This window comes from Culex pipiens, chromosome 3 (genome assembly GCF_016801865.2).
Source record: "Culex pipiens pallens isolate TS chromosome 3, TS_CPP_V2, whole genome shotgun sequence".
Lineage (NCBI taxonomy): Eukaryota > Metazoa > Arthropoda > Insecta > Diptera > Culicidae > Culex > Culex pipiens.
Window position 1 is genome coordinate 3884538 of NC_068939.1, and position 14605 is coordinate 3899142.

At 35.3% G+C, this 14605-nt stretch overlaps 1 protein-coding gene across 1 annotated transcript in view; it reads left to right on the top strand.

Annotated features, from left to right (window-relative positions):
- The first annotated feature begins 2410 nt into the window (after positions 1 to 2410).
- Positions 2411 to 14605, top strand: part of LOC120417805 (PDZ domain-containing protein GIPC3) — a 32529-nt gene continuing 20334 nt past the window's right edge. The window contains exon 1 of the mRNA XM_039580003.2: positions 2411 to 3733. Coding sequence (XP_039435937.1) covers positions 3410 to 3733 — 324 coding nt within the window. The 5' untranslated portion in view covers positions 2411 to 3409. The remainder of the gene's footprint in view (positions 3734 to 14605) is intronic.

Genomic DNA, 14605 nt, shown 5'->3' on the forward strand with positions numbered 1-14605 from the left:
TGGACATTTACTTTCTTAGGTACAGCTTCACAAAAAGTTCGAATCGATGAAAATAGATTTTTCTTAGTGTCCCTGTAATAATCTGTTATTTTCAAATGACGATGTCACGGAAACTATTAGGTTTCCGATTTTCAATATTAAAAATTAAAACACTTTTCTGATCTTTTCAATAAAAGCTCAGTTCAAAATTTTAAAATCAGGCTGAATTTTTGAAATGGTCTAAAAATAGGTAATTTTCCTTATGAACATATGGATTTGACCAAATTATAATCATGACCATAATTTAATATCCAAATTATCCAAAGTGAAATTTTCCATGGCCTTCGGAATATCCAGTCTGGATTGTAATACTCTATCCCTGAAATTAAAAAAAATAATAAAAGATATCAATTTATTTATATTCTTTAGAACGGCAAACTTCAATTTTAATTGAACGCTAATAAAACTGATAAATTTTAATTCTGTTTCTTTTTTTGTGTACCCTTGTACTTTTTTTTGGATAGTGACCAAACATTTCCAGAGGACATACATTTTGACATACTTTTTTGAAATTTTGAAAATATTTCTGTTCCAAAGTTATCAAAGAGCTTTTATTTTGTAACTTTGGAGGCGGACAAATATTAACCGGGATATAGTCAGCTTGAAATTTAATTAATTAAAAAAAGTCCTGCCTGGAATATATCCTTAAAAAAATAATAAAAGTAAGACTAGATTAAATATCAAATTTGAAATCGAAATTGACCTCAACGATGATCCCAAAAATCATTGAAAACGATCTGAGTATGTGTAAAAGGCAATTTTATGAACAATAAATCAGCCGAGCCTATCAAAATAGCTCAATAATAATTAAACTTGAAATTTTATACCAGCAATTTTTGAATCATTTGCATGTTTATGGAATAATATTTTCAGGGTAATCTTCAATCTATTTTAAACCGTCCAAACAAGACTGATCTTTATCGTTGCGTCGTGTCCACTTCCGCGCGAACTCAGCTACGTCTATGTCACATTGTCACACTACTCTCCGTTCCACACCGTCAACGGAAATTGGCTTGGCTTGCGCATTTTTAATGGATAATGAACCCCTTGAATTGCGTGCTTTGTTTGTCGCACTGTTTAGGGTAACCCTAGCTATTGTGAGCAGGAACGCGTTCTTCTTAATTTCACTCACGTGATGATAATGACTTGATTTCAATTTGGAGTTGAATGAGCCAAGCTGGATGGGGAGGCGTGAGTTTGCATAAATTATTGCAATATATATTTTTATTAGATCGGAAGGAACGGATGTAGGAAAGTGTGTAAGTCTGGCCCGAAGAAAAAAAAAACTGCTGCCGCAAGGTCAAAACCCCCTGCTGTTTGCGTTCTAGCAAATACTGCGAAAAAAACTGCAAACGCACTTGCGAATTGGTAATTACGGGGGTTCTATACCGGTGTAATTTGCTTGCCGATGTGCCATATGGTCATTCGCATAGTTTGGGGGTAATTTGTTATGTGAGAGGGATTGAAGAATTGTTGGGAGTTCTATTAATAGCTTCTTGTTCAGTTCATTATCAAAAAATAATGTACAGCAAAAGATTATTTTTTTCGTCATCAGACGACACATTAAAAAAAATGTGGCAAAATGTACTATTATTAGAAGAAAAACTGCACACAAAGCAAGGGTGCAAACACGTGCTTTATATGCAGGTGCTACGTGCTAGGGTAATCAAACAAGCTCTGTTTGCACGCTAGGGTGAACCTGTGTATTGTTGTAAGTTACTTTTATTGACTGAACTTTAAATTTTTGTATTTTTTTCTTCAATTTGAAACAATGTTATGATAATTTTACTGTTCAGGCCAGAAACATTTGTTTTGGTTTGAATATAAAAAATAGAGAAGAATATAAATCAGTTCAGGAACAAAACATGTAACAAAAAGAATTACTTTGCATTTTTTTTTAGGAAATAATTATTTTTTAAAAGAAGTTGTTTTATTAAATCCACTCCATTTCTTCATCAACAAAATGATAAATGCGTCTTCCATTATCTCAATAGTACCTGCTGACAAATTGCTCACACTCAATGCCATGCTAGGTACAAATCGGAAGTTCTGACACTCTTCTTGGCGTACGCTCAGCTGCTTTTTCCACATAAAAGCATTATCTCTCGGGTTTTTTTGTAAGTTTTTTCTTGCTCACAAGCATGTAGCACAAACGCAGCAACCAGCAATTTCCGCTGCCACGATGAGGGTCAACCAACCAGCGAGCATGCTTTCATGAGCTCTCTCTCTGCGTGGAAAAAGGGAAAATACGAGCCGATCCAAAGGGGAACTTGAGAGCGAGCGCGAGAGAGAACCTGCACCAGCTGTGCTCACACACGCCTGCAAGCTTATACTTTTCCGAGGCGTATTCAGCGCCAATGGTCACATAACGGTTTGAGACGCGTTTGAGTGTTGAGCTTAAGCCTAGTTTCGACGTTGAGGTTTTTGAAAACTTTCTCGCGTGAGGCTTCGACGTCGCGTCGTCAGTATAGTACAGAGTTCAAGTCCACGAGAGATCGCGCGCTCTCACTCTCATACACCAGCCTGTTCCCGTTGTTCGGGGAATTGAAATTGTAATTGGTTTCGCTGCCGCAGCCGTCGAAGAAAGAAGTCTTTCCTTTCCTCTCAGTGTGAACGCGTGTAATTCACCGCGAAAGCGCTTTCAAAAGTTTGGCAAAAGCGCGAATTTTCCGCGGCGATCCAAGTGTGCCAGGTGTGTGTTTGGTGGTTGGGCTAAAATGTGACGTTTGTTTGTGGATGAAAATTGGAATGAAAAAAAGTTAATCAACTTCTCGACTCTTCAAAGCTAAATTTCAAGTGTGTACATATTAAATTCCAGCTTTTTCCTTACAAAAATTGCGTGGTGGTGTGGTTCCTGTTATCAGCGCGCTTGTTGAAATAGTGTGTGTTGCGAGTGTTTGTGCACTCTGGTGATAGATAAAAATACAGCCAATTATCACCTCGCGCAGTTCGCGGGCACTTCACCGTTCCGTTCTCGACAAGTGTTGGAGGCCACTCGCCGCGGAGAGTTTCGTACCTGGCCTGGGTCTGACGCGAGAAGCAGCAGCAGCAGTAGCAGAGAGAGAACCAGCAAATGATGAGGTGTTCGGCTTCGTTATCTGGCTAAAAAATTTCCCGAAAAATCAGTGCACTGAATTTTACCGTTTTTCACCCCCGAAAAGAAAATCAAAGGAAAAAGATTAATCCACACGCAGAGTGTGCGAGTGTGTACAGTGGTTTGGTGTGTGTGTTTTGTGTGATTAAGTTGCGAGCAACAAAAAAAAATCTGGATTAATTTGTAAAATCTTTCACATCCGGTTCCGGGATTTCCAACCAACGAACGCACCCTAATATCTTCCACGTGTGCGAGCAACAAAAAAAATCTAACCAAATGCCTTTGTTCAACAAAAAGAGTGCGAAAATCTCCAACCCATCCCCCCCTATGACGAAAGATCCCCACAACCAGCACCACCAGCAGCTGGGTCACCACCACTACGACAACAACAACTACTACAACGGGAAGAACCCACCAACGGAGATGCCGACCGCTCCCCACATCGACGATCTGAGCGGAAACGGAAACGTTACCAAACCGACGCTCGTCTTCAACTGCCAGCTCGCCCATGGCAGTCCGACCGGATTCATTACGGGCTTCGCGAGCGTCAAGGAGCTGTACCAGAAAATTTCCGAATGCTACGACTTCTCCATGGACGAGGTAAGTCGCGCAGTCGCCCTTATCTTATCACAAACACCCACACCCTCGCGATTTGATGGTGCTACTCAGGTGTCGCGGGATTTGCCGCTGAATGAACTTACCGCTCGATTGATTGCTGCAATAGCGAATGGAATGCGATTGCCGAGTTGCTGAGCGTAGCCTACCGAATTGTTTGTTTGTACAGTGGAATTGAGACGAGTTGAGATGATTTCTTGGGGCGCGCGTTTTGTTTCGAGTGTGTTTCATTTTCTGGCACAATTTTGAAATCGGGGTATTTTTTAAGGGGTTGCGCACCGTTTGAAGAGTTGATTTGTTTTGTTGTAGATATAACTTGGCTGGGGAAACTACGATCAAGTTCATTGCTACTAATTCGATCATTATTGCAACATGTGTGTGTGTTGAGAGGCTTTTGTGCACTGTTTCAGGTTTACCAAATCGAGTTCAAATGCAAATATCTTTAGAAATTAAGCAATAAAGCTGACATGCAAACCTTACAAACGGGGAATGGGGAGATATAGCACTACAAACGCTGAAAAAATCTCAGTGGCATTTTTCTTTAAACTCGAGATATCTTCATTTAAAATCCCGAACAGACGGTAATAACTGAATTCATGCCATTTCAATAACAAATACTGTTAAAATAACAGAAAGTGTTATGGAATATTCTGAAAAATCAATTTTTGCATAAGAGTTCAATAACAGTTTATGTTATCATAACAAAATTTGTTATAGGCCTGATATTGATTGAAAGCCAGAACAACTTGGGACTAACATTTTTTGTTATGGAAGAATACCTCCAACTGTTATTGGGATGATCGGATTAGTTGTTAAAATAACAAAAAATAATAACAAAGATTTGTTCGAAGAATAACGTAAAATGTTATTAGTCTGTTATTACAATAACAATCCAATAACAAAAAAATCATAACGGCGAATAACAAATCTTGTTATAAATGACATAACATGTTATTGGCCTAGTATTTTCAAATAACAAAGAATGTTATTCCCAAGTTATTTCCGTCTGCTCGGGATGTCTAATTTTCAAGGGAAAAGTGTATGAGACCACCCTAACGAAATTCGAAAATTGTCCTACTATATATTTTTAAGGCTCTGGAAGGCATCATTCCAGATCGGCCATTTGGCGGCCATGTTTGTTTTAGAAAAACATTCAAATCTTGATTCAGAATGTATCAATCAAAAAATGGTTTTCTTTGTGTTGTTTGTAGAAGCATTTAAAGTTACATTTTCAAAATCACCCTAATCGTGAACCACTCTAATTTTCAACCAAACCAAAAATTGCGCCATTCAACAACTCTTCCGAAGACGCCAAGCTCCAAAACTTCTGCATTTTTTTTTTCGGAAAGCCCATTTTCCACTTAATTTTACGATCTGGATCACTGTGCTATTATGGTTGAGGTGGATACGAGCTGTTTTTAATGATAAAAATTCCAAAATTTCTAAACCATTCAAAAGGGTAACTTAAGCTATTACAAAACAGAAATTACAATTCAAACTTTTCGTCAACATAATTTACCTTCAACCTCTACAAATAAATGTATTCTAACAAATAAATGTTAAAATTAAAAATTAATCATCTATACTTTTTGCTCTCCTGCTAATAAGACGTCATCCACAAATGACGTAGCATTTTTTTAAAACCCTCTCGGTAAAAAAAAAATCTTCATGCGAAATTCCCCTCAAAACATAATCGTTTTTTCTTGTTTCATTTTTATTATTTTGTTTTGCTATAATTTTTTTTGTGCTATAAAACGATATCATTGTAATTTAACCCTCTACTGCCCAAATTTTTTTTTCGAAAATTTTTATTTTTCCCTTGTTCAGGAGGTCATTTTGAGCAACTTTTGTTCTACGAAAATTTTTACTTCTCTTGTTTTATGTTTTTCTTGTTTCATTTTTAGTATTTTAATTTGCATTTAACTTGTTTAGTTTATGTTTGTTTTTGGTAGTATTTGGCCTACTCTACCACCTCCTATCATTACATTTCGCCTATCTAATTTTTTCATGTTTTTACAGTAACTTTTTCAATTTTTTGCATGTTTTTCACATTTTCTGCTATAAAATGGAACCATTATCATTTAAATTGTAAATAAATGCGTAGAGGCATAGTCTGGGGCACTAGAAAAATTACTGCATCTTTCTTTTGACTTAACCCTCTTCCGCCCATGGTTACTCCAGAGCACCAAAACTTTGAACTCAAATATCTCGGAACTGACTCAACTTTTAATTGAGCTTTAAGTTGCAGGTGTTCATGTAGAATGTATACTAACATCTCCCCAAATTTTATCAAATTTGGTCAAGCACAAGCAAAGTTACAGTACGAAATGTAAACAAAAATGGGCAAATTTTAGGGAAATAAATAAGACCTGTTTTCAAAAGCCCGTAAAAATTACCAAACACAAAATTTTATGAAACAAAAAATGTTTTGCTATCATTTGAACCTTGGACAAGAACCCCTGTGAATAACATTGTGAGTTTGGACCAATTTTGAGTGTTTTTCAACCTTTTTCATTTGGTGCACCAGAGCACCACCTAGGCATATGAGCAACTAAATATTTAGGAGCACTTTTTTCTAAATTACAGAAAAAGCTTATTTTTACCAAAACAAAAGTTTATAAACGTTTTGACTATTCATAAACAAGACAAAACATTGTTATTAGACCGATGGTTTTATTATTTTCCTTATTTTTCATGAAAATGGTTGTTTGTGAGTTTTGAATGAGCCAATCAAAGAAATCTGAAAATGCAGAGATTTTTGAATTTGTAATTCATACTTCAGAAATATGGTCTTACAGCAAAGAATAAGTAGTTTTTAACACATTTCGAAGCATTTTCAAACAACTGAACCAATAGATTTGAAGAAAACGAGATTTTGTGATTTAAAAAAAAGTTGCTCATCTTCCTGATGGTGCTCTGGTGCACCACTTCAAATTCAACTTTTTTGCACCAATTCGATGTTTATGGGTCAAAGTAAAGTATTTCCTGCAATATTGTACCAAAATTTAGCCATTTACTATTTTTACGATAAGCAAACAGCTCTGGGCGTTAGAGGGTTAAAATATAGGAAATGTTAGTAAAAAACACAGCTAAAGTTGACCCCTAAAAAAATTAAATTTTTAAAAAGCATTGGCAAAGTCACATAAAACAAGTCAAACTTCCAACCCTAAAATTTTCCAAAATTTTAAAAGTTCTTCTTTCTAATGCTTTTTAAAGATCAAAAATTGGTTGAAAAATGGATTTTTGGCGATTTTTTAAATCGAAGCCCGTCTAGAGGCGGGGTTGGGTTGTAGAGGGTTAAATTGCAGAAAATTGCGTAGAGGCACAGTCTACAAAAATAATACATACCTTATTTTACAAAAAATATAAGAAATATTAGTGTAAAACAAAGCCAAAGTTGACTCCAGAAAATTGTCGTTTTTAAAAACATAGGCAAAGTCGCATAAAACAAGTCAAACTTCTTACCTTACAATTTTCTAAAATTTAAAAAGTTCTTCTTACCAATGCTTTGTAAAGATCAAAAAATGATTTTTGAAGATTTTTTAGATCGAAGCCCGCCTAGAGGTCGAGTTCACCAAATAATTCAATAAAGCAATGAATCGACTCCAAATCGAGTATTTAGTTATCCCGACTTAGATAAATTTCAACGATTTTACAAACTTTCTTATTGGATATATCAATAATTCAAAAGAGCAACTTTAAAATGTTTAGGTTTCAAGTTATTTTAGCGAAAAATAATTACCTTGTCAAAATTGGTCAATATTTGTCCACAGTTTCAAAAGAATTTGATAAAATACTGTAATACCAAAATAATTTAAAAATTTAGCATCCTGGCTTAGAACATTTCCCACAATATCAAGTCATTTTCTCCTACTTAATTTAAAAAATCAAAGTTTGAAATCGGTTTGCAATAAAAGCATTCGCTTTGAGACATCATTTTAGCGCAAAATTAAAGAACTTGTCAAATTGGTCAAAATTCAAAATCAAAATCAATTTGAGTAATACAGTAATATCAAAAAATACCTCAATTTGGTATCCGTTCATTGACAAATGATGCAATTTTGCAATATCAAAACAATATCATAAATTGGTATGATACAAAATTTTGCTCTTGCGTAATCCTTAAGACAATTTTGAGGACCCCGTGGCGCGGTGATTTGCGGCTTAGGCTGCCGATCCCTCATGTGTGCTAAGAGGCCCGGGTTCGATTCCCGCCCATCTCCTCTGGGTGTTCTGTGTTTGTCCCGTTTAGTTAGTAAATTCAGTCTGAAAAGACGGTGTGATGTCTATTATTTTTAAAGGGTTCAGGAATACCAAAATTTGGCACGGATACCAAAGAAAGGTATTATCACGCATTTCCCATTTTATTTGCCCATGCTCGGATATGGATGCAGTTTGGATCAAAATCATATGCTCTTTCAGAAAAAACCAAATCTATTCAGTACTTTGTTCTAGAAATCTGAATAAAATCCAATTTTTTTTTCGCAAAAATTTATGAACTTAATAACACGTAGCCTTATGTGTGGGACAAACATGCTTTGTGTTTTTTCTCAGCATGCTGAACATTTATGCGAAAAAGGGCAGTAAAGCGACCTCTAAACTTTAAATGATTTCGCTAAAAATTTACACAGATCCTTAATTTTGCCTAAGGAATCGAGCTAGAGGGTATTTCTTAAAACCTTTTTTTCTTTTAGTCACCCTAGTGCGAATGATAAAGGGGTCTTAAAACATAGTGTTTTGGGCGAATCGGGACAGCTGCCTTGTTACTGAACAATATTTTGATATTTTCTATTGGTTTTGGATCGAACAGACAACAAAAATAGTACATCGTTTTCCAAGTTTCAAACTATTAAATGCCTTAAAAACTGCTGTCTCTATTTAGACTGTAATCCCGATTCACACCGGTTGACTGAACATCAAAAAGTGCCCTTGGTTGTCCAGTACCATAAAATCATACAAAAAAAGTACGGAACAGACCGAAGCAACACCAAAATTTGCTATTCCAAGGGCAAATGAATAACATCTTTCCGTTAGAATATCTCATTAATAGAATAAAAAACAATGGAGTTTTCTGTAAGACTTTTTTTTATTATTTTCTTTTTTTCGTTATTTTTCCATGCTCGGGAAACAGCAAGGAAATGGAATTTTAAAGAAGAATAAAATAAATAACTATCTTATTACATTCTCTACAACACGAGTCTAGCCGGACTTGAAACACCAGACTTGACGTTCCAACATAGATAAGAACCAATCGAAACGAAAATGACCAAAACAGACCAAAAACGTCTTATCGTCAACTGTCACTTTGGTTCGTTCCCAATCTTTGCAACAAAGGCAATATATGTCACGAATGTTACAGATAATTGCGCTATGTTGTTCCGTTGGCATGTACCAATGTAGGACTTTACAGAAGATTCCAAATGATGGAAAACTTGACACTGTCCTTCATAATTTCATTGTCGTTTGATGATTAGATGAATCAGGCTGACACTAAAGTGAGTGTAAATGGTGAGTTATCAGTTTTGATAAGGGTGTCATTAGTGAGTGCTTGTTTGTGTGTGTGTGTTTTTGTTGATAGCACGTAACCGTCCATGACAGTGAATTTAATATCGTTTGATTTCGTCATATTTTTTTTTATCAACCCTTCACTTTGATTTGCAAACAGTGGGGAATTTATAAAAACCGCAATCAATTTGGTCATCTAATCGTTTTTCCACCGCAATGACCACCAGTCGGGTCCATATGTGGGATTATGGCAATAAAATGCGATTGGGCTTGTTGTTTTTAAATGCAAAACACAAACAAGCTTCCTTTGCGATCAACGTGGAGCCAGCATGCACTCATGGCTTTGCTTGTAAACGCATCCAGCGGTGCATAAAAAAATAAAGCTAAAATTTACTCTCCACATGTGCATGGCTTTTCTATATAAAATCCAAATAATAACATAAAAGTGGCCTTTTCCAAACAAGCACACAAACACACGAGTGTGGTGGTTTAAAAAAGGGGAAATGCAGACAACCACCGACCAAAATGCATAAAAATTGTTAATGTGAAAACCGCGCGCACTCAAAGAAACACATTATCTCTCGCAAAGGGTGCGGGGAGGGGAAAAAAGGGAACGAATTGTAACTTCATTTTCCGCATTGTTTGAGTTTTCACTCTCGGGCGCAGGCGGGCATCTTTCATTTTTCTTCAAAACATGGCTCCATGAGCATTCATGCACACCACCGGGATATGTGCAATGTCATGTGAAATTTGCACGTGCTGCTGCTGAGCATTTATGTTCGCGCATGGGCTAACAATTGTACCTACAACCGGTGGTTTTAACACCGAGGTCACGAGAAATGGCGGCGGCTTAGACGTTCTGGTGAATAGACTGTGTTGATTGGATGTTTTCACATGTCAGGCGGTGATTTTTTCTAAACTCTTCGTCATTGTTACATTGTCTTCTAAGAATGAACTGCGAAGGTTGAAGCTTTCTTTGAAATAATTGCCCGATAATTTTCACACTACACAACCTTCGGGTGATAAGGGGAGCATGTAACCATAACACGTTTTTAATGAAAATTGTGTGTCAACAAAATTTTCATCCCACGCACAGCAATTCAAACAATTGATGAAGTTTGGATATTCATCTCTGACTGACGTCGGCTTTGTGCTGTTGTGCACGCTTGAGTGATTAATAGCCATTGAATTTGTATTCAAGACAAAAACTATTCATTAGGTTTGGGCACTTTTTCGACACAAAATTGAAACCTGAAAGGTTTTGCTTGTCTTGCTAACCAACTGTGAGCAAATTAATTTGCAATCAATGGTGAGTGTTTGTTTTTTTTTGGCAATATCGTTTCGCCACCTGAGAAAATCAAATCACTGCCAAATTGCCATTTTGCCCAACTCTCCCTATGCAATCAAAATCTCGCGTACGTAATGAATTACAAGAAAAGTGTCCAAAATGAGAGCTTATGACGCATTTGTGTGCGGAAAAGCTCAACGCGCTCGTAAAAGCATGCAATGAAACAAAACAAAAAAAAAGGCCGAAACAAAATGAAAAATGTGTTTTGTTATGATTGCCGCGCCGTATCTGATGTCACTTTGTTGTTTGGGAAAGTGCTGAAATAACGGCGGGAGAGAGAGAGAGAGAGAGAAAAGGGTAATTTTCAGTTGGCGCGTGATGTGTGTCGAATGCAGATATGGTTGGCCCGAAAGAGAGGGAAAAACGACAACTGCATCGAAATGATTTTTGTTTTGTGTGCAAACAATTGTTTTGCTTTACGTAACAGTTGATTTAAAACTGAAAAAAAAACCCAACAAAAAACATAATCATGTCCTAATATGAATCCAGTTTTGAAAGATTTGTTTCAAATTACATCTTACTTTTTGCAAATTACTTAATTTTATTGAGCCGGGACCCGTGGTGTAGGGGTAAGCGTGGTTGCCTCTCACCCAGTCGGCCTGAGTTCGATCCCAGAAGCCTTCGGACACCTAGTTTTGAGTAAGAATCTCGCAATCGAGAACGCCAAGGCAATGCTGTAGAGCGAACAATTTATTTTTATTTTATTTTTTTATTTACTTATTTTTATTAAGTTTTTGCTCCTACAAAACCAAAAATTCCAAGAATTTCGCCACTTTTTTGGTGTGTATAAAACACCTTATTGATCAGAAAATTCCTTTCCAAAGTTCATAAAAAAATACAATGGAAAGTCGATTTGCGAAAGAGAGAGGTTTTTTTTTCATACAACTCCATACTTTTTTGTCATACACAATTTGCGTGTGAGTATATAAAAACCTGGTTTAAATAGTGTCTTGGGCAATTATATGTATTTATTAGGACCATTAAAAAAGTTACCCTTGAAAAAACTTTTTTTTTAATTTCACATTTCAGCATTTCATGTTGAATTGCTGTAATTCAAAATCGTTTGCTTTTATAATAATGCATAGTTGCAAAATGAGGTCTCAAAGTTAGGATTTTTTAAATGTATTTTTTATGAAATATTTGAAAATTTATTAATTATTATTAATCATTGCAATAGAATAGATTTTAGATTATGTTACCCCTGGTTTAAAATTTTGAGATATTTTTTTCAAAAATGATGCAACGACTTTGTTGACAACTGGTTGGTGTGACACAGCCTCTAACAAATTTATTGAAAAAAAAACTTTTTGCAATTCCGTCGTGAAACTACTTACATTCCCAGTCATTCTCGAACGACGAAACAACATACTTTTCTCTACCAGAAATTAAAGAATGGAAAATTAATACCTTTCAATACCAGTTCTGAAAAGTTCTATTTTTCAGCACTGAACTGCCGCTCTAATCGAGTCTGTCCCATATGTAAAAACAGCAAGTCGAGAAAAAAGCATGTCAAATTTGTCCCGACCATAAGGCTACGTGTTCACGAAAACGTGGATTTTCTCCGGTTTTCTAGAACAAAGTACTAAATTTTATGGGTTTTTCTGCTAGTTTTCATGATTTCGAAACAAACTGCATTATTACTTCAAAATTGACGAAATTACATATGGGACATCAAACTCCATTCAAAAAACGTTTTCAGAATTTCAAAAAATGTTGTTCAAACTTGATTTTTTCAGCACTCTTCGTAATTATCCAACTCGGTAAACCTCGTTCGATAAATGTACGACTCAAGAAAAAAAATCTTCTTTTTGCAACGAGTAGCATAAACTGCTATTCTTCAGAATTAAACCATAAGCCTTCATTTTTCAACTCTTTCAACACTTCGATTTACAATTAAATTGTTGTTAAATCTTTTAGTCTAAAGTTCAAAATGAATTTTGATATTCATCGGAAGCCTGTTGGCCCCGACGCACCCTAAACAGGTCATCACAAATCAGTAGCTCACCACACCTGACGAGTCCATCCACTTCCTTGCATGAGTTTCATCTCGGCATCATAACTGCCGCAACTGCGCCCCGCGATCGAGTGATGTAAAAGAGATTTATTATTTTTTTATGCTGCTGCGGCGTTTGATTTTGTAACACAAAAGCTGCAAAGAAGCAGACAGAAACGCATGAAACAACTAATGACGATTGTACAATTGTGGTGCAGTGTGCAACAGGCGTTTCCTGCAAGAAGTCCACGGTGCAAAAGTGCAAAACAAGGTCAGGTCGCGACGGTTGCAAGCGAAAAATAGAAAAAAAAAATAGATTCATACTAATAATTGCACTGCACCTTAAGTCATCGGTTGACGGGTGGTGGTGGTGCTAACGAGCTTAAATCGAAAGCCGCCCCTCAATGATGATGAACAAACAAAAACAAGCAACTAATGTCTCCACGGTTGAGTGGAACGCGACTTGAAGCTCGAATCGTAATTGACACATTTGTCTGTCGTTTGTTGTGCTGGTGGAATTTTGTGGAAAACACCGTTTGTCGCCTTGAACTACCGCTGAAGGTCTGAGGCATGCAAGTTGCTCTTGCTTCATGGCTGTGTACTCGACTCTATGAGAAGCTGTAATTAAAGTTCTTGTGGTGGAACATCAATGTTTTGCATGGTCATTTTAAAGCAACGTGTTTTGTGGAGAAAACACGTTTGAACTTGACGTGAGATTAATTGAAAACATTATGTTACGATTAGTTTTAAATTAGTCAAAGAGGTTGCTCTAACTTTATAGATGCATGCCTTTTTCATTGTCTTCAGCTATTTTTTTTAATTCAAGTTTGAGTCATTTTGAATTGTTTTCCAAAACATAAAACAGTGGTTCTTGTTATATTTTATGTATTTTTATTTGCATTTATGTTATTAAGTTAATTTTTGTTTCTGATAGTATTTAGCTTATTCTACCTCCGCCTTTCATTAGCTTTTTAGTTTTTTTCGTATCTTTTATGCAATTTAAACTGGCTCAAATATTCAAAATCTTTCCGAAAAATCAGGTGGCAAAAAAATAATGAACACTAGACGTTTGAATAAACATTTCGCCTAAAATTTTGTTTTGCTATGAAAATTATACAGATTGCTTGTATCTATTTTTGGCTGAATATAACATTGTTTTAAATGCAGAACAAAACCACTTGATTTATGAATGATATTTAAGTAGAAAATGGGTGTTTTTTCAAATTCATAAAAAAAACATTTATTTAGGTAATAATCTTTCTTAACATTTTTCAAAAACTGCTCATGTTTCATAAAATGCAAAAACTTAAAAAATATTAAAAAAAAAAACTTTTAAGCTGGTATTTTTTAAAGGAATCTTTCATACCAAAACAATGCAAAACATTCAAAAATAAATGAAAACTCATCCACTCTTCAACCCTTTCAGGCCAGATTGGTTATTTATGACCCAAAAATGAAAATTTCATTAAATAAAAATTAAACTAGCCTATAATTTTCGCATGGTCGTAAGAATCATTTTCCCACAATTAACTAAAAAAAAATATTTTTGAAAATTCAGGCTTCAAAGGGTTAAACTATCCACAGAACTGTTCATATTTAAAAGAACGCAAAAACGCATAGAAATTATTTTTTGAAAAACCTATTTGTTTTCAAAAAAACTGCTTCCGTTCGAAAAGATGTCAATAAATAAAGAAAAAGTTTTGAAAAACCAATTTATTTTCAAAGAACAAGAGAGACATGTTTAAAAGAATGCGAAAACTAATGGAAGTTATTTGTTTAACAACCTAATAATTTTTTATGAATATTAATCTCATGGAAATATTAATTTGAAAGATTTGGTCATATTTGAAAATAATTAAAAAACAAACTGTTTTTTTTTAAATGATTTATTTTTATAGAACTAGTTTGTAGAAAATAATGCGAAAAATCTCAGCAGCATCTGTTAAAATGTCCAAAGAACCAATCCAATGAATTTGATCATGTTTGAAAGAATAGAAAAATTACAGAAAGG